The 22514-nt window shown below is 54.9% G+C and overlaps 2 protein-coding genes across 2 annotated transcripts in view; both read left to right on the top strand.

Moving 5' to 3' along the window:
* The first annotated feature begins 5534 nt into the window (after positions 1 to 5534).
* LOC119096432 (glycogenin-1-like) lies at positions 5535 to 20273 on the top strand. Its single transcript, XM_037219340.1, is given in 10 exon segments — positions 5535 to 5667; positions 7156 to 7210; positions 7723 to 7808; positions 7810 to 7865; positions 9070 to 9244; positions 14790 to 14952; positions 15365 to 15491; positions 15998 to 16154; positions 18484 to 18528; positions 19348 to 20273. Coding segments are annotated over 9 exon segments (984 nt in total). The 5' UTR covers positions 5535 to 5667; positions 7156 to 7197; the 3' UTR covers positions 19510 to 20273.
* Positions 20274 to 22122: 1849 nt separating this feature from the next.
* The window catches only part of LOC119097311 (uncharacterized), a 30056-nt gene continuing 29664 nt past the window's right edge, over positions 22123 to 22514 (top strand). The window contains exon 1 of the mRNA XM_037220357.1: positions 22123 to 22262. The gene's annotated coding sequence lies outside the window, so the exon portion shown is untranslated. The remainder of the gene's footprint in view (positions 22263 to 22514) is intronic.

Raw genomic sequence — 22514 nt, forward strand, 5'->3', positions numbered from 1 at the left:
GCGGCGCGACTCTCCTCCGGAGCGGCGCCGGCGGGCGTGGCCGGCTGTCGCGCGACCTGTCGCCGGTGCCGAGGCGTCGCGCGTCCCTCACACCTGGCTGCCGATCGATATCGAGCAGAAGAACAGCGGGATCGGCGCTCCCGGCCGGCCTAATGGCCACACGGCGCCGCCCGGGGTCGCAGGCACAGGTTGAGGACACGCGCGGTATTACGGCAGTTATAGCGCTGGCAGCAAGGTCATGACGACGCTAAATGGTTATCGACATTGACGCACCCAAGGTGGCATTGTCGTGGTGTAATAACCTTCATTACCACGATTGCATCATGCTGTGATTGCATCATGTCATCATTACATCATGTTATTATTGCGTTATGCTCTGATTACATAATGTTATGATTACAACATGTTGTAGGCGCTGGCATATCATAATCATGTTATGATTACATTGTGTTATGATAGCATCATGTTATGAATATATGGTGTAGGTGTTGGTATGCTTGCATGTTGTAGGCAATCATCGTGAGGTCGGTGCGATATAGAACTTACCATAACCAAGCCTGGGCTCATACAGTCGTACATACATACATACATACATACAAACATACATACAGTCATACAACGATGATCAAGGTAGGCATAACAGAACAAGTCACATGTGGTGACATTCGCCATTGCCTGTGTGATAGAGTTTGCCAAGAGCTATTGAATGCCGTCTTCTGCCTTGCCGTAGCATACAGGAGTATCACTTTGTATACTTTTGGGGGCGGGCCTGAGAGAAAGAGATAGAGAGAGAGAGAGAGAGAGAGAGAGAAGAGAGAGAGAGAGAGAGCGATAGGAGAGAGAGAGAGAGAGAGAGAGAGAGAGAGAGAGAGAGAGAGAGAGAGAGAGAGAGAAGAGAGAGAGAGAGAGAGAGAGAGAAGAGAGAGAGGAGAGAGAGAGAGAGAGAGAGAGAGAGAGAGAGAGAGAGAGAGAGAGAGAGAGAGAGAGAGAGAGAGAGAAGCGATGATAGAGAGGAGCGCAGTTAAAAACTACTATAAAAAACAAGGTGAAACGTCAGTTGATGTCAAATAAGAGAGGTGTATATCTAATTATGACTATACTATGCAACCGTGTATATATATATATATATATATATATATATATATATATATATATATATATATATATATACACTCGGTTGCAATGTCCGTGTCCATAATGTTTATTTTATTGGACATCAATCTGACGTTTCACCTTGTTTTATAGTAGTTTAACTGAAGGTCATCACCTAGAAACCTAAAATGTTCTCAAATGCGAATTCACGCACGGGCTAAGCCAACCTGTAAATTTGGCGTCTGTAATTATTTTAGATGTTGTCTTTTAGATCTTTGAGGGTCAAATTAACCCCCACTCGAGCAAAGGGTGTTCAACCAGCCATACGGGCGCGTGTATATTGAACTAAAGATTAAAATAAATGACGTACTTGTTCATTGTGAGAATGACCAAACATTATACGGCTCTAGCATTTTACGCTGCTTTTAAATCAGTTTAGGATGATTTGTAACCACACTTAAAAGTAATATAAAGCTGTACCGAAGCCTCTCACTCCCCCACTTGTTTCAATACCGTTATGCTCCATCCCCCCCCCCCCTCTCCTATCCACCCCCCGTCCACCTGCATGTGTAACGTAATTTGTGGACAGCCCCTTACGGTCCGCACGCCCTGATGCCACCGGAATCTGACACCGCCTCAAGGCCCGTCTGTCGGTGACCTGGGCCGACGGCTGCGGGGCCGGCGGCGGTCACGTGACCTAAATTACTTCGGGGTCGGGCTTGGCGACCCATGGCATTCAGCTGTTGGAGGACGGCCGCACCCGGCGGGACGTCACCTACGCGCCGGAAACAATCCCGGTGGACCTCATAGCTGGGGAGGGTGGGTGTCGTTCGTACGTGTGAAAAAGCCCCGGGCAGCGTTTAATCTCCAGCATTCTTCCTGATAACGCTGTCAGAGGCAGCGCCAACATCTGCGGGAGCTGACGACTGATTGCCTCTGACAGCATTGAGTCACGCGAGACAGATGACTTGCCACTTTCTGCAATTTTGATGCATTTTTTTAGCTTATTGCGAAGCTACCTTAGAGGCCGCCAATGAACCGTTCTCTTCCGCATTGTGTGGCGTTTATCTGAGAAAATCTGCTGCGTGTAAAATGCAATGCGTGTCAGGCACAAAATAGATGTTTTTTTAGGCTCGGCGCTGTCTGTTCCACCCCTACCAGGACAAAGCAGCTATTTAATGTCGCATTGATGCCCCGAGCTATCTGAAGAGTATGGACCATGGGCTGTGCTGCCGTAGGGGACGTCGGAAGATAGTTTTTGTTTGAGTTGCTGCGATAATACGAAAAATATAACTATCACTGGGACACATAACGCTTGCAAGCTATAAAAGGCATTTAATAGGCGGTAAGTGGCAAAGCTATGAGGCGCATAGAGGAAATTGTGCGAAATATTTCGAGTCTGCAGAACAGAATAACGTTATGACGTAGACGTGATATAGAATATAATAACGTAGCATAGAAATATGCATACAGGTGAAATAACTGCTTTAGGCAGCTGTATTTATCATTTGTGCCAAAAGAACGCATCATACTGCATTTTCATGCAAAGGCACCAGCGGCCGAGAACCCATTCATCGTAATATGACTCTCTTTTTAGCTTGGGAATTTTAATGCAACATTTTGAGAAATTACAGGCTTCCGACCATAATCAATCAGTCATACGTCTCGTGATGTTGAATGAGGGAGGCGATATCATCTATACATGGAAGTTGCAAAGGTCGTTTTACAGATGTCACCAACTAAACTAAGGAGTCAAACACCCCGGGCTACTGCACCAATGCCAATCGATACTTTTTGTCAAATCAATACAATTTACGGTTTAAGGAAGTTTGACGTACGAATGTACATTGATGTAGCATTAGGATTACTCGCTAAATAAGTTTGGACAAAAATTTGCTGCCCATGGGACTCACCATGTCTGGCATTTTCAATCAACTAAATCAATGAATTCGCAGGGGTCTGGGATTTTAAAAATCGCAATCGGAGCATTGTGATAAACGTAAAAATGTTTGGCAGATATTGATCACAACAAACTGGGCCACGCGCTTGAGTAATCATCATCTCCCAGTTTATAATGATTAGGCCAAAGCATTTTGCATTTGAGATGTGTTTCGGAGAAGTTCACACTCGGCTGCTTCAAGGTCCATTACTGGCGCACCCATTGGTTGAACAGTCTTAAGATATGTTAGTGAGAAGGTGCGTTCGCCTGCACCGTGCGATTGGCTTCACGCTTGCCATTGAATCGCTCATAAACCTGAGACATTTCCTGGGGTTGCTGAGATTTGACATCAGTTTTTGAAAACGCTCGCAGAGCGAGTGGGTAACGGTTTTGGCACGCAAGCATATGACCGTCTTGGTGCACCGACCCGTGCTTTGGGCATAACGGTTGTCTTCTTTTTCAGTTAGAATGTGCTGTTTTTGTGTTGCTGTAAAAATGGATGGTTAAAGTCTGGTCGTTCCCTCGGTTCCTTCTCTGTAGCTTTCTCGTAACTTTAAATGTCGCTATTCTCGCAAAAAATGCAGTAGAACATGGAAACACTTCGTTGTGCTTTGACACTTACCCGCATTTGGCCAAAGTCTCCGGATTGAAACATTTTGAGACTAAGAGTCCTTCTCCTGCTGCCCTTTATTTTGAGACTGGCGGCCCTTTTTCTGCTGCCCTTATCGCCCTTTTGGTGGAGAGAGGCGAGCTTGTAATAAATATTCTACATTTACACATTCCGAGAAATGTTTAGAATCGGAAATGCCCAACCGTCTATTTTGAAAACGTTTGATGTTGAGCCATCCCTTGGTGCCATATAAGAGTCATGTGCTTGTGATCTATAATCGGATTCATGGCTTCATTTGACAGAGGCAGATTCATTACTCGAACGGTCCCCTACATCTGGTGTATCAGAGTTGTTAAAGATTATGGATCCCAGATTTGCCAGAATCCAGAATCATGTTTGGTGTTTGGTCAAATGGCCTTTTGAAGCCAGGTTTCAAATTTTTGCAAACCCTGAGGTTGAATCTTCCGAGAACCATTCTCGTAAACAGCGTTCTGAGATTTACAAAAGCCGATTGAACTACTGTACTCCGTTCTGGTAGCTCAGCTGGCTGGAGCGTCTGTATTCCGACTCACCCATCTATAGAGGTGTGGACTTGAGTCGCTTTAGACGCTCGCTATTTTTTTCTCCAACTGAGATGGGCCGTCGCCACTCGCCGAAGACTGCGGCTGGTGGTAGCCACCGCGGCAAAAGTCAGGTGATGGCAGAGGGCAAGACGAACTGTGTCAAACATAACGGCACGCTAAGCTTTCGCTGTTCATATCTGCCGTTTCTGACCCGGAATTTCACGATCGGATGGTGGGGTCAGGGGTTCAAACAGCAAGCACCATGCTTAGCGTGGGCGCTGATTCCAGAAACTTATCCAACCAAAATGCTCCGATCTGAGAAAGTCCGTACAACTTTCTTGCTGTTGGCGTGAAATGCTTTCAGCTGCTAGAACGTCGTTCGAGACCCCTTAGAATAAACCTGGTTGTCAACGATACTGGATCCTCCTTTACCTTCTCTGGATAATTTAACAAGATTCAGATTCCAGTAGGAGATTTGCCGAAAACAGATCTCACGAGAGCAGGACTTTTGCCCGTTGTTTTTTTAATGCACCTGTATGTGTAAGTTTTGCTGTTCCGCGCCTCACCTCCGGCTCACTGGTACACACAGTACGCTCAAAATCACTTCTGTATTTGACGCTCGTCACAGGCACTCCACACGGTCCGTTCCGCCGGCGTGTCCGTCCTCGCGCCGGCAGCTCTCCGAGTCTTCTCTTTGTTACTACCCCCTCTCCTGACCCTCGCGGCCTGCGTCCCTCGCACGGGGCGCCTGGGACAGGAGGAGGGGAACGCGAGTGCCTCGAAGCGGTTCTCGCCAAACTAAAAAAAAATTCACTGGCTAGCACATAAGTGTTCTCTGACACCTTACATATGCACACATTTCAGAAAATTATTTTTCGTCTATGACATCGCATGGAAGTAACTTGGGATGCGCCAACTAACAAGCAAGTTCAAGGCATGCAATTTGAAAGGAGAAAGGAGGCTGGTGTGTAATTGAATATGTAAAGCGCTTGGTTTCGCGCAACACTGCATGCCATCTTTTCTTGACACCTTTTCCTGCTCCACAATGGAGGGTAATGGGTGCGTTCGATTATGTCGGACGGCAACGCGCAGAAGCCGACACGTGGCGCCACGTTGATTACATGTCCTTCCCGTGCTTAGCGAAAGCGCTTACCATTAGTGCAGAATGGCGAAGGATCAACATTACGTGTCGATTCTGCTCACATGCTCCCTTTGATAAAAAGTGGTGTGCGTCACTGACTTCAATCAGCTGACACATTTCACCTCTCCTCCAATACGCATTACGATGAATTGTTGATGCCTTGAACATCTGCGAGGTCCGTCTCTTGCCGCCCGCCGCCGTTGTGGGTTGGTCGTCGTTGCGTGGGCTGCGATCGTGCCGCACGTGTTGCGTTGATTGCGACTCAGTGATTACCTTTTGAAGACGATCGGATTTTCGACTTGACCTGGGGATCGGTTTTGCGGTAGGTGGGTGGTGGCCGGTGGGCTACCGACAGTGCGTGACAGCACTGGTAATGAACTTGGAATGTTTTGCAAACATTTTCTTGGGTTTGGAAATAGTCTGATCGCGGTGACCCCGCAAATTGGAGCTTGCGTTGCCCTCCGTTAGATGGTGCTGCTTGCAGATGAAACAAATGCATGCTTCATAAGTACCTATCACCTTACTGATGTATGGCACTGTGACTGGTCCTTAAGCATGTTGGTAATAGCTTATTTTGAGTAGCTGCCAAAACAAATTGCCCTGGAAATGCTTGGCATGCCAAGCATGGGTGATCTTCACATGTAGGTGGTGTCACTTGATGCATGCCGCTATATGCTTTGCCACTGTACTTTCATCTGTGTTGGATGCTGTTTTGGCAGACTAAATTTGACTTCCTGGTGAAAATAACATTAACATTATGTTAGCCATGCCATTTGGATTTGGGTGTAGTCTGATGGTAATGACCTTGCAAACTGAAGGCTACATTGCCTTCTAACAGAGATCAATAAGTTCTCCAGGCTGAAGAGATGCAGTGTTCACTCTTCTTTAGTCTGGTATCATTTTACTTTATGTTTCTTAACTGGCCTATAGGAAGCCAGACAAATGATTTCAAATTTTAAGCAATGTTTAATTGTGGTGTGCTAAATTGTACACCCTGTGACTTTGCATCCTATTATTGAAACAAGCATACATGTGCTGAAAACAAATGCTGCTCCATGCTGAAATATCAGTGTATGTTTGTCATGTTCCAGTCTTGTGGGGAATAACTTCCCACACCAAGCTGCCTTTTTGTGAATTGCTTAGAATTGGGTGTAGTCCACAGAAGGACATCTTAGCCTAGTGTGAGATCACTGATGGCTGCTATTTTGCTGATCATGTTGTACCATTCAGCTGTCCCCCAAATAGGCACTTTAACCACCACAGCTACAACTGTGAGACAAATACACTTGCCACTGGTGGGAAAAGAGAGTTGCCTGTCATTTGGGCCACTCTGTGCTTTTAAAAGCTGCCGCATATGGCAGTTCATAGTTCTGTATCCCAATCTAGGCATTATTGTGTGAACAACTTGTCAAATGTTTGCAGCCTGGCCTAGCATAGGCAGGAGTTGGCCAACAATTACACTAGGTACTACAATTGCACCATTTCACTAAAAACAAGACAGGACCTGATTTGGTACAAAACAAACATGACACCAGTGTTGATATGTCTGGGTGCCTCATATACCAATAGTTAAAGTAATAAAGCGATGCTTATGAAGTGATCCCCCGATTTTGCCCCCCCCCCCCCCCAGGCAGCATACCCCTCTCCTTTCAACTGTCACTCTAGGTCCATCCTTGTCTGCAAAACAAGCCTTTGCCTATCACCTGTCAGATTTAAATTTGATTCAAACATGAAGTTGTAAGTTCCAATGCAGTAATCTCACTGTCCAGATTGCATCTGGATGCATGATAATGGCTTGTCCTCTTTGCAGTGATCCAGCCATTGAGGGAAGAAGATAACTGACAGTACCAGGATGGCTAGCCAAGGTAATTATGTTCCTTTTACCTCCCAAGAAGTTGAGATGAGTGAGTGTGCACCAGGATATAATGATAAGCAATGATTAGGGTATAGCCATGAGCAATGATTTCTTGTCTTTCATTGCAAATATCATTTTGTCATTTGGATGATTATTTGCTGTGTAGATGTCAGTGTTTTAGATTTGGCCATTTCAGTAGCAGGGAGGTCAATATGTTTTGTGTTATTACACCTGTCACCCTCCCCAGCTTGGATTCACTGCCTGTTGCCCCTTATTCTGCACAAAATTGGTAAATCAACATCAAACAGAGTGGTGGTCAGCCCAGTTTCAGCCCATTAGTCAACCTCAGGCCTGACTAATAGGCTGGGCATGGGCAGGTTAGATGTCTGAGTTCAGGGTTAAAGGGCAACAGATTAGCACCAACAAAGCATTAACTAGTGACTGAATACTGCTTCCACTTCATTCATTCTAAGATTGAAATTTGCCTGGCCACTGCCTGATGCCTTGTCTTGTTCTGACCAGTGAAGCCCATGGCCTGGGTGACGCTGGCAACGACGGACGCGTACGCGCTGGGTGCGCTCGTGCTGGCCCACTCGCTGCGGCAGGCCTGGCACGGCCCACCAGGTGGTCATCATGGTCACACCGGGTGTCTCACAGCAGATGAGGTGAGGACTGTACAAATCCTTGGAGCCGTGTGTCTGTTGAGAGCAATATGTAGGGGATTTGTTTAGTTTTCGGGTGGCACAGGCGGGGGCGTTTGTTCTGGGTCTCGCGCTGTTGACCCTGGCCTAGTCCGGCGTGACGGGTGCCAACTCGGCATCCTGCACAGGGGGTCACGAGAGGCTGACCAACATTGTAACACAGGTTGTCCAAACATGACTTATCAGACCATTTTGTGAGGGAACTGGCTGTTGTTGCCATATAATGGGAAAAGGCTGTAATTTCGACGATTGTTGTAGAAGTGCCCGCAATTGCAGCGGAGTTTGTACATACATACTCTGTGGTTGAAGCGGTCTCAAAACAAGGTGGATGAATTAATGGGCCTTGACTCATCACTGTTAATCGTTTCCACGTCTGGCGTGCTTTTTGCACTTGACTGTGATGTCGGTAGTCTGTTTTCGTGGACGGCAAAACAGGATCCGTGCCATCCGTCGTACATGCGCTAGCCTTTTGAGAGGCTCAAGGAAGCCTCTGAACAGCTTACCGCGTGTAAACATGTCCCGCCCATCACGCACCGCAGATGGGTGTGGAAACAGAAGATTGCCATACGTCTGCCGGTGTTTAAAGGTGAAATAGAGTGCGCTCCTCGTAATAAGGCGAAGACAATGGCGACCATAGAATGCTCCCATTGCTTTGAAATGCCAAAGACGCGATGGCCAATGCACCTGAAACTGGATAAATATCGTTGATGTGCGCGTATTCGTTGGGTGTCATATCTTAACTGATGAGGTCTGCTAGAAGTGTGTTGCTGAGTTTTTTGGGAGTCGAAAATTATAATTCTTGACCGTTTTCTAAACTTCAAATCAGCCCCCTTCAAGCGCCTAACACTGGACCTTCTGAAGGCCCAACGCGTGACAATAGCACAAATGATGATATTTGGGAAGAGATGTCGCAAATCCCCACACATTTGACTCGGAACTTTCGTCTTGTCGGTTGGCCCAATACCTTTAGCAACGGCTGACAATTTCCAATTAAACTGTCACATAAACTTTGAGATGGTGTTGATATCCATTTTAGGTTCCAATGCATGCGCCTGTATGTGTTACGTGCCCCAAACGTCTCCCACTCTTCGGCAACCTCCTCCGTTGGTCGTCCATCCTGGCTCTTATCTGACCCCGCCTGACCCGTTCCGCCGCCGCGCCGCGCCAGGGCGCAGCTGGCCGGCCCGTTCGACTCCGTCATCGCGGTGGACGTGATGGACTCGGGGGACGCGGCGCACCTGGCGCTGATGGCGCGGCCCGAGCTGGGTGTCACGCTCACCAAGCTTCACTGCTGGACTCTGCGCCAGTTCAGCAAGTGCGTCTTCCTCGATGCCGACTGTCTGGTGAGTGCCGGTCGGGTGTGGCAGCAGTCCTAGCCGGGAACGGTGTGTCGCCGGCAGCCAATGCTGTGAAGAGAAACTGCAGCTTGCGCCCTTTTTAGTTGCGTGGAGTGGACATATGGACTATGAACTGCGTTTTCAGGTCCTGTTCGTATCAGTCACTTACGAATCCAAAGTAAACGTGGCTTGAGTCCGGTCCCAGCTTTCATCCGGGTACTTTCTAAATTTGACGAAGTGGTGGATTTGGTGAACCTCTCCACCGGTGTACAATCGCTGGTGTGTGAGCAACGAATGCATGAGTGGGGCGACGTCTGTGGCCGCTCGTGCGGTGGGTGGAGGGCGGCCGGGTCTACCGCGGCGTGTCCCTTGGAGAATTACAGGCGAGGGGACCCATGTATTTGCGCGTACTGGAGGTCACTGACATGTATGTCGTGACGTGCCACGCCCGTGGTAAGCTCACGGTATGACTCGGTGGAGAGACCACTTCACACTCGTCCCAATCTTAAACATCGCCAGCTCACAGCTTGCCCAAGGCCGTGTCGAGTCTGCGCCGGTGGAATTAGCTCAACGAATGCGGGCTGGTATCCTTTGTCATCTAAATACCAGACTTTTTTGTTGCCCTTCGCCTGCAGTTCGTCATCGCTGCATGTTTTGAATTAGGTGAGCGGCTCCCGGAACTTATGAATAATAGCCTTGCTGGAAACAGTAGCGGGCTTTTCGGCTGTGAAATGGGTGCTCCGCCGTTGACCCGTCATGAACAGATCGGCGTGTAGGCACGCGTTACCCATTGGAATAGCGATGCTCTCACCGCGCTCCATGCCTGGTGCTCTGGCGGCTGCCGAGCCGCGCCACTCTCCCGTGCTGCTAATCGGGCGTCGCGTCGGTACTCTGTTACCTCGGCTGTTACCCGGCGTCGACGCCCCCCACCCGTGCTGCTGGGCCCGTCTGTTCAACTGCGCTCCGCCGTGGCGCTCTGGTGGCGGGTCACCCCGCCCCGTCAACCCTGTCCCCACAGCTGGCGCGGCCGCTCCGCCGGCGGAAACACGTGATCGTTGTCATCGCGAGCGGCCCGCCAGCTGTGGCAAGAGAAACTTCGCTGGAGGAGCCCGGAGTCTTAGTCAGCATATGCGCCTTTCCCACACCGGTCGGCTTATTGTTTCAAGGTTGGCCAGCTTTTGTGCTTTCGACTTAAGGTGCGTACGAAACGGGACACGAATGAGGAATTGTAGTTTGATTTAATGCAAATTGCCTGCTGCTTGTCCTGTGCCCTTGAACCGTTCTTGTTCTTTGGGCGCGAAGTGCCAAAAGGCACACAAACCACACAATATACACAGTAGTGTGCGGATGGTTTAAAGAGGTGCGATCCGCGATCTTTGACGGGCCTGGAGCCGCACAGTGCCAGATACCGTTTACTGCAGGACCAGTAGCCCTGAAATCGAAGGAACAGAAACAAAAAAAAAACAAAAAAACAAAAAAAAAGAACAGGAATCGAAGGAACAGAAAGAACAGAACAGAACAGAAAGGAAGCTCGATAAGCAGGGACCCAATGAACAGTCGTTACCCGATGGTGTGTAAATAAGTAAAGGCACCGTAGGCTGTAGAAGTGTCTGGTTACCAGAGGTATCTTATTACTGGACGCGGTATCTGGGACACTACAGTACGATGTCCCAGAAAACCGGTTAACCAAATAATCAAAATGAAGTTAGTTTTGTACCTCTCACTGCCAAGGACGGTGCCGACACGCATCCAGTCGAGTGGGCTTCTTCATTGGCGCTCGCTTCGCCCATTTGACTGAATGACTGGCGTCATAACCCTGAGGCGGGCTATTCGGGACCGGGCACGTACTCTGGCAGTGGTTGATCAACTGAGTCGGTCGCGTGACCTTGACTCGGTGCCAGGGCGATGGCAGAACGGCCAACCGGGCCACAACAGACCTGGATATTTATAACACGTGCCGGGTGGGACTCTGCCGCGTCGATCGCACCCGATAACAAACACTGGGGCGGACAGGCGCGCTGGGTATTCGAACCTTGCAGAACGTTCGTCCTTGAGCTGTTTTTGTGGTGGTTTGATAGTGGCTCTGTTGGCTGCCGGGTGCCACAAGTGACCTTGTGGTCTGGTCACTGCCTTTGAACCATCTAAAGCGTATGCGCTACCTTGTTGTAGTTGCTACCGCTTATTGGTCCTGATTTTATGAAATGTGTCCTTTGAACCGTAAGATACCACGTGTTACGAACAGTCACTAGCGACGCGGCGTGCGGCCGCAGTGTCCTGCCCTGAAGGTCTGCTGGCGGAGACGCTGGGTCCTCCACCCCCCCCCCCCCCCCCTCCCTCCGCCCTCTCCGTCCGCTGGGGCCAGCCTCAGGCCTGGCGTCTGTCTAGACGTCCAGGGCCGGCCGGAGCGAGGCCACGCGGAGCGGAAGCGATGGGGCACGTCAGACGCGGCGCTCGACTCCACCGCCGTGCGGACCGGGAGGCCTGGGGTACTGTCTTGTGGGAGTGGTGGAGCGACGTACACGCCGTAGAGATAGGTGGAGCGACTTACACGCCGTCCTTCCCACCACTATGACTGGACGGAACCGCCGATGCAATGCTGTAAACCCAGCGCGCGTTTCGTGTTCATGCTGCACCACTTCGACGCATTTATATCAGCGGCGTGCTGGGACATCTGAACTCTGTCTGGTGTAACAGTCCTCTTTGGTACAAACATGAAAAATATGAACTGAAGGCATGCTGGTGGTGGCGCATCTGATCGCAGGGACCAGCTAAACCGGTTTGGGCCCGTCTAGCGACGCTTCGGGGTTTCTGAACGTGGAAGGACGACCGTATTCGGCCCGCTTTTGCCCGACGGATCTTATTTGGTGCTTGAGCGCGGCGCGGACAAAAAATGGACGTGCTTTCCCCTCATCCATTTACATTACGTGGTACATTACGTCAACAGACATTGATAAGAAAGGAAGTTCTGTTGTGCATTTCGGTTAACAGGGCTTGCTGCATAACCGTTGCTCCAGTTTAAGTACGGTCCGACGCTAAACAAAGTACCCAAGCCCTAAAATGCTAACCGGACGAACAAGGCTCCACGGTGAGCGTGTTTCCCGGCCCCGCGAACGACAGCCAAACCCAGGAAATGGCGCACGATTTCTTGAGGCGTTACCCGGCCTGAGAAATTACGCAGCAGTTTGGCAGGGGCGGGCGCAGTCTGTGATTGTCCTATCTCGGCCGGCCGGGTTGACTAGACCCAGCTCCTTCCCCGACGGGCGCCAGCCAGCCCGCTCCAAACAATGGCCCGATTGGCCGAGCCGGGGGCTGTGCCGCCATACACGGCGCCGCGTGCCTGGTACTGGACGCTCGGGGCGCCGGCCGGTCAGCCGGCCAGGCCGAGGAACGGGCCGCCACCCGCTTGTGCTGCTGTCGGCCTCTGGTCAGGTGCGCCGATCCGACAGTGGAGCCGACATCTGCCCGGTGATATCGCGGCCGTGTCGGAAGCTCGAGCTCACCGCGCGCCGCGTGCAGCCCTCGTCAGCCCCTCCCCCCCCCCCCCCCCTGATCGAACGCCGCTGTTGAACTCGGCAGGACGGCGTCGACAGGGCGCCTATCCCCCTCCCCCCTCCCCCTGACCGTCCGCAGCGAACGCACGCGGCGACTTATGTCACACGGTGTGAACGACAGAGTATGATGGCGCACGGCCGCTTGTGTGTATAGCATTCGCTGGTCGTCGTTCGTTGGTGCAATGTACTCGGAATGTGGCTGGCAATGCCATGCCACGTGTCGCTCATGATCAATGTGGGTCGTTGTGTGAATAAACCTGTCATTGACACTTGAAACGTAAACACACGCGTCCTTCGCCCGGGCGTTTGAGGTAATTCGTCATGAGGCAATGTTATGTGCTCGAGGCTAGGCTCCTAGCCGGGCGTCAGTAGACATGGGAAGTGGAAGAATGCTTGTCATGTCGTTGTTCCATCTACGATGCCACTGCAAATGTGTTACATGGAATGGCCGGAACTTGCGGGCACTGTCAGATCTCAGGTATTTGGTTGCATGCATGTTAGGGTGAGTTGGATGCTAAAAGTATGCAGCCACGTCTCTAAAAATACTACAAACGGGCCATACATCAGCCCTAGTTTCTTTCTCATTATATAACGTGCCTGTGCCAGCCTTCGTCCACAGGGCGCGCGTAAAGGCTAGCACTCACCGCCTGCGGCAAAAGTCCCGGGGTGGTGAGCGGACGGTTCGATTTCTCCTGGATCGGGGGCGGCTGACGCGCCGCTGGCCGCGTGCCAGCCGGCCGTTTGGCAGGGCGCGGCTCGGCTGCGGCGCGGGCCGCCTTCTGCCAGCGGCCCGTATCATCGCCGATCGGGTTAGGTCACCGGTACGACCCGTGCCGGTCTGCGCTTCCCGTCACCAAACCCTGCTGTCGTGATGGCGAGCCGGCTGACTTCGAGACCCTCTCCGGCTGGTGCGGAACTGGGCGCAACTCGGTCGGAAGTTTGATTACTTCGTGAGGAGTCGTGTCCCTCGGGGTGTCCGGACTGTGATCAGAGGGTGCGGAGCGCCATGATCCGACGGCTGGCGATGGCTGGCTGACTCACGGACCAGCGACGGGTCGCCCGCCGCGTCACTCCGCGTCACCCGACGTGGATCGCGAAGCCACACGGAGTCTGTCTGGCCGCCGTCCCATCAGTCACGTCCGCGCCCGTCATCGGCGCGCCGGCTGACCCGGGTGGACCGACGGCCGCGCGTCAGGCGGGCCGCGGCGCCCCCAGGAAAGGGTCGCTGCCGAAGGTCACCGGGCACGTGCCGGGTCGGCACCAGTCCCTGGCACGTGCCGTTGTCCGAGGGTGGCCCGCCCTAGCGAGAGTACGGAGCTCGCGACGATTTCTTGCTGCCGCGGGGAAACGGCGTCGCTGGGGTGGTGATGGGCATAGGGCAGGAGGGGGGGGGGGGGGGGGACATGTCCCGTGATTCCCTCCAACTTAGATGGTGATCTGTAACGCCCATGTCATTGAGGTTGGCGAAGGCTTTATCCCTTGGCCCAACTGGCTAATTTCTAATGCTTGCTTTGTACATTGGGGACTTCATGTCCGTCGTGCCTGCTCAGTGAGCTGACTTGCCGGTTGCCTGCAGACAGGATATAATTAACGCGTATCATAGTCGTGCGCTTACCTTATTCACTGCTGGCTGTAAGCCCTCTCACATTCCCACGAACACCGTGTCGTGCGCGACAGCCGATGAGTCGGTCACGTCTACATTGGAGGGCCGCCCCCTGCTGACATGTGAACACCTCGCGTCATGATGCTCCAGAGCGCCGGACTGCTGCGCGTTGGATCAGTTCTGTTGAAAATGTAAATGGGATTTGGTCATCCCAGCCACCCTTGGCGGCCAAACGCGGTCACGAGCTTGAGGTTTGCTTCACATCAATGCGTCACCAATTGAACAGAGAAGTGTGGCCGGGCGCGTCCTCTCAAGTGAGCCCGGAGCCCCACGTGAGCCGATTCACTGGACCCCGCCCTCCACGTGCCCATCACTGTTTCCTGACCCCGGGTCGCAGGTGATGACCAACTGTGACGAGCTGTTTGAGCGCGAGGAGCTGTCGGCGGCGCCCGACATCGGCTGGCCCGACTGCTTCAACTCGGGCGTCTTCGTCTTCACCCCCAGCGACGACACGTTCAACGCGCTCGTCAGACTCGCCGCCGAAACGGGCAGCTTCGACGGTTGGTGCGCTCGTCGCCTGGGATTGTCTGGGAGCTGGCGTGGCGGACAATGCCGTGTTTTCTTTGGAAAGGAATCTTGCTTTGCTGGCGTCAATAACTTAATCTTGCCGCGTGCTCGCTTAAGATCAGGTGCACGTATTTGTCTGTTGTAAATACGCACGTTTAGTTGATGCAAACATCAATTCCCACGGTAGTCTATATCTTTGTTTGACGAACGCACGTTTCAAGCTCAGATGTACGACGTTTGAAATTCATCGCGTCGAGCGCCTTGTGTGCAGTTTTCGCGTATCACACCTCTGAGTCAGTAGCGGTTTCGCAGAGCCGTGTGCGTGTGTCACGCCGTCTCGAGCCTCACAGGCCATTCAATGGCCCTGAGACGCGGACGACTACCGTTTTCGTCTGGCATCGGCAGGCGGCGATCAGGGTCTGCTCAACACGTACTTCTCCGACTGGTCAACTCGTGACATCGGCCGCCACTTGCCGTTCCTGTACAACATGACGGCCAGCGCCGCCTACACCTACCTGCCCGCCTTCCGGAGGTCAGGATGCGACAGGCGCACCGCCCGCCGTCCACAGCCAGGAGGCCACCGGCGCCGCTACCACTGGGCCACGCTAGCCTGCGAGATGGCCCTTTGTTATTATCGATCAACGCGTGTGAATTGGGTTGTCATTGGCGTCGCTTCTGCGTGTTGGTGGTGCGGGAGAAATGTGTCGTGGGTTGTCCTGCTGTGGCCTGGCGCGAAGCGTTCCCGTGGCCTGTCGCCGTGCGTCTCGTGACCTGGGACCTGCCAGCCCCCGTGACCTGACTCGCTCCCCGTGACCTGTCGCCGTGCGTCTCGTGACCTGGGACCTGCCAGCCCCCGTGACCTGACTCGCTCCCCGTGGCCTGTCGCCGTGCGTCTCGTGACCTGGGACCTGCCAGCCCCCGTGACCTGACTCGCTCCCCGTGGTCTGTCGCCGTGCGTCTCGTGCCTGGGACCTGCCGGCGCCGTGACCCGACTGACTCCCCGTGGCCTGTCGCCGTGACTGTCGTCGGCCCGCGCAGGTTCGGCCGCGACGTCAAGATCGTGCACTTCCTGGGCGCGCACAAACCGTGGACGTCGCCAGAGCACGCCGACCCCGGCTCGCCGACTGGCCGCTTCCACTGCGCCTGGTGGGACGTGTACCACGGTCACGTGCGACCCGCCGCGCCGCAGTTCGTGGTGAGTGCGGCCGCGGCGCCGGCGGCCGGCGCCCACCTCACGTGCGACTGGAAGGCGATGGGTTCGGGGATGGGCCCGGGCTGGAATATTGTGGGGCCGGAGCTTAGTATGGATATATCGGGCGGATGCTACTCTGAAATTGGTTTGGTAGGTGTTTTAGTTCCCTGTGGGCAAGCTAATTTGCGTGCGGTTTTATTGTTGTGAACGCTTCCATGAGGCTCTTGATTTCACGGAGCGAAGCTCAGTCGTGGCAGAGCACCGCTTTATGGTATATCCACCAGCCAATCACTGTGCCAGGATGGCAGTAATGGCAATAGGGCAGATAGGTGTCCGAAACAGTCCAAAAACTACCGTTCCTCGACTATTTATGGTGAGTTGTTTTTGGGTGGCTTTGCTTGTTACTGGTGGAATAACAATTGCATTGCAGTGTATCGCGTGTTGGTTATTGCAGTGCATTTTACGGTATGAAATCTCCTGTATGCTGAGATGGTTTGGTTTTGATTTTGTTTTGTTTCCGCACTAATCACGTGACGCCTGACTGACCAATACCTGACTGGAACATAGACGATATAGTGCTGCACCTAGTCAGACCGCATCACCGACGGCCGATTGGCTGAGTGTCCGCCTGGGCAGGTATTGGTCAGCAGTTCTCCCGTTACATGCTCCGCTCGTGGCCGCCACAAACCGAACACCCTGATTTTGGTCCGTTCTCTCGGGAAATATCACCGGCACACGTTACACCCCGACTCAGCGGGACTCCTGGGGGAAAGGAGGGACACATTTGGGCCCCCTGACTTCGGACGCCTGTGGCAAGCTGCCGGCCTCTCTTCATCGTTCCCCGTCAGCTGCGTTGGCGGACGATCGGGGGCCGTACTGTGACCACTTACTGTCTTTCTCTCTCTCCTCCCCGCTGCGCGCTCCCAGCGGACGTCGGCGCAGCGCTCTCCTCAGGTACACTCTGCGCATGCGCCGGCCTGGCCTGAGGCGTCGCCGCCAGCGTCGGCCAGTGAGGGCGCGGACCGTGTGAGCTTGGGTCGGGGCGGGGACGCGTACGAGTTCGGGGGCGGGGGGCGAGGGTCCGGATGGCGCCGGCGACTCGTCGGAGCCGCTGTTCATCACACCCACGCCCACTGCCAGCTCCGCCGCCTCCTCCTTTGTGCACGTGCTCAGCCCGTTCTCAGAGGACGGCTCCTCGTTCGCGCACCTGTCCTCGCCGGGTTCCGCGCCGCACTCCAGCCCCAGTCCCTCGGCGATTCCGGGTAGTCCCGAGCCCACCGCGAATCCGGGGAATCCCGGGAACCAGGGAGGCCCCGCGCCTGCCGGAGACCAGGCGAGCCCCGATGCTGCGGAGACCCCGGAGGCCCGCAAGCCCCCCGCCGCCGTGGACGTGGCGCAGGCGGCCGCCGAGCTGTCGGCCTCGAGCCGGCGCCGCTGGGAGGAAGGCCGCATGGACTACACGGGCGCCGACCGGTTTGACAATGTGTGGCGCCGCATCTCGGCCAGCCTGGAGCGGGCTCCGGCCGCCGCCGCCGGGCCGCCGCAGCCGCACCAGCCCGCACACTGGGCCCACGTGAGTCTCCCGCTCACCCGCCCCCACCCCCCACCCGTCGGGGAGCATGGCCGAACGCCCGCTTGGACTGGGGACCGCGCTGGACCGGGCTCGGGTAGAGGCGTCGTCCTTTGTGGATGTGGCAACGCACACACGCTCGCACCCGCCGCGCCCTGCCGCCCCGTCACGCCCTCCGCCACCGCCACCGCCACCGCCATCCTCTGCGCCTCCGCGCGGCGACGCGGTCTTAACCCGCGCTGTGGTCGGGTCGCACCGGGGCGGTGCCCGCTGTCGCTGCTGTCGCCCACTCCCGCCAGCTGAACGGCCTTGTCTGTCTGGCGGCCGCTGGCGTGGCTTGCGGATGCGCCGGCAGTGTGCCTGCTGGTGAGGGAGGAGCCGGTCACCTCTAGCGCTGACGCTGTGCGAGGCTGACAGTGTACCCTGCTCCCTACAGTAGCCGCAAGCGATGTTAGCGCCTCCGGCCCGCACCCGTCCACACCGCACGCCGGCACTGGCGTGTGACCTCTGGCCGCGCTGTCCCGCCTACTGGCGTCCGCGTCGGGGGCCGAGGGCTGCACGCACCGCTCGGGGAGGCTGGCGGTCACAGTCGGCCGTTGGAGTTGGGCGTCAGTCACAGGGGAGGGCCCGGCCGCGTGCGGTAGTTTGCCGGGAGTGCGCGGCGGACCGTGCAGTAACCGCACCCGGGCCCGGCTTACTAACGGTGGCGTGCGTCTGTCGTGTAGCCGTCTAACCGCTAACACGCCCGTCCTTACATTCAAGGTCAGTGTCGGCTCGGAAGACGGCAAGCCTGTAGACTCGGCAACCGTAAGTGGCTGCGTAGCGGGCGGGAGTGGTGTGTGCGGGCGGGACGATGCCGTAGCCGGTGGTGGCGGTTGTGCGCACTGCGTAGAGAAGAGGACCGCTCCCGTTGGTGAACACTGCGGGTGCAGGGCAGAGCTTGCTGGCCTAGGCAGTAGCAGCCTGGTCGGGGCACTACCGCCATCTGTTGTCTGTCGCATGTACATCAGCTTCGGGTGGCGCTGGCGATTAACGCTGATGCGAACTGCGCCTGTCGCCTGTCGGGGTTCGCTGGTCGTCTGCCTGCTCCCGCCACGCCCGGCTGTCATGTCCTTCAACAGTGAGCCGCTATTGGGTCTCAAGACGTTGCGGTGTTTGGTGTAGTGCGCCATATGCGCGAAAATAGTGGGTTGCTGTCTCAAAATGTGCTTTCATACGCATCTGGAAACGTGAAAAGTCACCCCTGATAGAATTGCGTAAACTTATGTAGTGTTGTAATGCCGTTGGAAGCTGGTGCCTGCCATTTAAAAGGTGGAAAGGCATGCGTCTATTTCTGTGTTGTACTTTATGTAGCAGGTGGATAGCCCTTGTTACCAAGTGACCAATAGTTGTAGCTATTGCTAAAACGTGTACACTAGAGCCCGGATATTCACATCATGCACTCAATGTGATGAGGTAGCCATCCGCTTCCGTATGACTTGAATGGACCGTGCCTGGCCCGTCCCTTTTGGTGATGGTGCTCAAACTCCTGCACAACTTGACCCCTGAAACCCGGGGCCAGAACCGATTTCTGGCTGGGCCTCCGTGAGCGCCGGCCACAACTGCGTCTGTTCATGTCGCCGCCAGAGCGAGCTGGTGAGCGGCATGGGCCGGCTGCAGATGTCGCCACCGTCGGCGGACGAGGCCGCGCGTCGCGGCGCTTGGGAGCGTGGCCAGATGGACTACATGGGCTCCGACAGCTTCGAGAACATCCTCAACAAGATCAACCATACGCTGTCGAACAAGTAGCGGGCGCGCCGCTCCCCTGTAGGTCGCACTCCGCGGCGGTTCGTGGCCGGCGCGGTCAGAAGATCTTCCGTTGTAGTGGTTTAGTCGCGCTCCGTCTCCGCGCTCTCCCCCTCCCCCTTGCGTGGTGTGGTTGGCTGCTTTGTCTCAGTGAAGGCGTTTGATCACAACTCCTGCCGTTTTCCGCCGGAATCTCGCCCACTGGTTTTCGCGTCCCCACCGACACTGAAGTATCGCCCTCGCGTTAAGACGGCGCGACGTGTAGCGTGGGCCCTCCGTCGACTCGCGGCGACCGCGGTGCGGCCTGGGTTTCGCCCTGGCGCATCGTTAGGAATAATCTGTCTCGGCGTTGGAAGACGTTGTTAGAATCGACTGTCGTTGGTTCGTGTGCCATGTTATAGGGTCTGTGAGGCCGCAGTGCCGCTTCCGGCCCAACTCAGGAGTTACCAGTGGGCTGGGGGGTAGACGCGTCGTGCTGTGTTTCTGGGGCTGCCCTCCGGTCGCGCTGGTCGAAACGGCGCCTAACCCAAACGTTGCGGTCACTGGTCCGTCGGTCTGTCCTCGCTGCTGTCACACGAAGCCCAACCATAAGCATCGTTCCCAAGGTCTGGTGGCCGCGCGGAAACGCTGTTGGCACCTGCCGCACCGAGCCGTGCAATAGAGGAGCGGCCGTCAGCCAGACGGCGAGCCCGTGGCGTGCCCCGTAGCGTGCCGTGCCGGTGGTGAAGTCTCGGGGGCGGCCGGGGCGCGCGGCCGCTCGCGAGGCGCTGGCGGCGCGGCGCAGGCGACGGCGGTCCGTCGTTCGCGCCCGCCAGCGCCGGCGGCGGTCCGTCGCTCGCGCCCGCCAGTGCCGGCGGCGGTCCATCGCTCGCGCCCGCCAGCGCCGGCGGCGGTCCGTCGCTCGCGCCCGCCAGCGCCGGGGTGGTCCGTCGCTCGCGCCCGCCAGTGCCGGCGGCGGTCCGTCGCTCGCGCCCGCCAGCCCCGGCGGCGGTCCGTCGCTCGCGCCCGCCAACGCCGGCGGCGGATTGTTAATGCTTTTGTACGCGCTAATTATGTTTTATAAAACCTTTCTATTAACCGAGTGAAATATATTGAAGAAGGCTTGACTCCCTGACTTTCAGGAGGGGCTAGTGATGCTCCGGCGCGTTGGCCGTGAATTGGGCCACGGGCGTCGAGCCATTGGTACGATCGCTCGCGGAAGGTCATTACGCAGTAGACGAAGTGTGTACTTGCCAGTGGAAGAGAAAACGGTTCTGTTCGAAGGGCTGAGAAGTTGGAATCACGAACCAAGCGGAGTCTTGTACGATGTAGAAACTCAACACTGCGCAAATGCGGAGCAGAGGCCGTGAATATTGGAAGTAAAGGCGTCTGGATATGTCAGCCTGGGTAATGAGCCGCTCAAAAACCGTGGGAATGCAAAATGTGTCGTTCGATTTTAAATTGTGCAGGTAACAGAGATCGATCATATTGCAGTCTGTGGGCCCCGTCTAGGTCCGTGATGATTCTCGGACAGTGCAACATATCTGTCCCTGTGGTAGATATGACAATGTAGATGCCGTCTTTTCCGTTGTTTTAAGTCCTCCAGCGTCATTCGGCTTTTACATAGAACGGTACCAGCTGCTTAAGGGATTGGACCCACAAGAGTTTTCAAGCTTTTTTTTTAGAACGGACTGAAGCTAATCAAAGGGCAGTCTGTTACCTCGTTTCTAAAACGGGCAGCTTAGAGATCGCCGCGTCTGTGCTTTGTCTTCTGCCCTAATGTTATTAACTGGAACACTGCCATAACATCAGTGGCTCGCTCTCTCCCGTTACATTCACGCCAATGCTAACACTTGCAGCATTAATGTGGCGCGAACAGAAAGCTGCCGACTGGAAGATACGCCCAGTGAATAGGAATAGTAGCTTTGCTGCGGCCTTATACGTTTAGCTCGAATGATCTTTCTTTCGGTAAGCCTAGTCCTGTGAACGTGATCTTTGCCGAACCACAATCGTGAAAAAATGTGTTCGGTACTTTGTGGCTGAGTTTCGTCGCTGCACTATAATGTGGGCATCATCCACCGTCGCACTAACCGCCTTTATGTGCTGTCGAGTGGGGCGTTTTGCCACCGTTGCCTTACACGCGTTGGTTAGCCGTGGGTGTTGCACGAGGTCGCATCGGCGGTTTGTGCCCCCACCGTGACCAAGCGTGACGTGTTATGGCTGTCCTTCATTTCATTTGATAATTATCTGACTCATGTGATCTCAATGCGACGCTTCTAGGTGAACGGTGTGGGTACCTCGTGACATACCGGCTGCGAGCACATTGCAGGTGTACTATTACGTTGCGTCTGCTGCCCATTGCTGCACACGACATTTGTCTGTCGTTGCCACCCCGGGCGGTGCTAGTCCCGACTTCAGCAACTCCGTTCCACGTCAGTAGCACCCTCTCCCCTCATACCCTCATCCCATCCCATCCGGCGGTACTCCCACGCCCCCCCCCCCCCCCTCTCGTGCTGCCCAGATCTCTGGCCGCCCGACAGCCCCGCCGACCAGACCCGCCACCGACGCGTGGTCCGGGCTCAGCTGGCGAGCTCGGTTGCCATGGCGACTGGTATCGACCGCCGGCGCCCTGGAAGGCGGACGAGGTGCCAGCAGACCGCCACGGGCGCAATTTGGGCCGGAGAAAATTCGGGGGTGCAGCGGTAGCGGACGGGGCCGCGGGTCCCTGAGAGGAGAGGTGCTGGACGGCTGCGCTGGCATAGACACCATGCTGAAAAGTGAGTCCTGCAGGCCGCCGTGGCGGCGTCCGTTGCGTGAGAGGCGTGGGATGACGCTCGGCTAATGACATGAATGAACGTGGGCACGTGATGTACTGTGCGGGATGATCCCGTATCATATGAGGTGATTTATTTGGGATTTCTGTAAACATTTTCCGGCTTTTCTCACGGATGCTTATACGTGAAATGTTAATAGATGCCGTTCAGTGTTCAAAATGTAGCATCTTATCCCATATATTGATCCAGAATGAC

The sequence above is a fragment of the Pollicipes pollicipes genome, unplaced genomic scaffold, assembly GCF_011947565.3.
Source record: "Pollicipes pollicipes isolate AB1234 unplaced genomic scaffold, Ppol_2.1 Scaffold_4295;HRSCAF=5057_pilon_pilon_pilon, whole genome shotgun sequence".
Classification (NCBI taxonomy): Eukaryota; Metazoa; Arthropoda; class Thecostraca; order Pollicipedomorpha; family Pollicipedidae; genus Pollicipes; species Pollicipes pollicipes.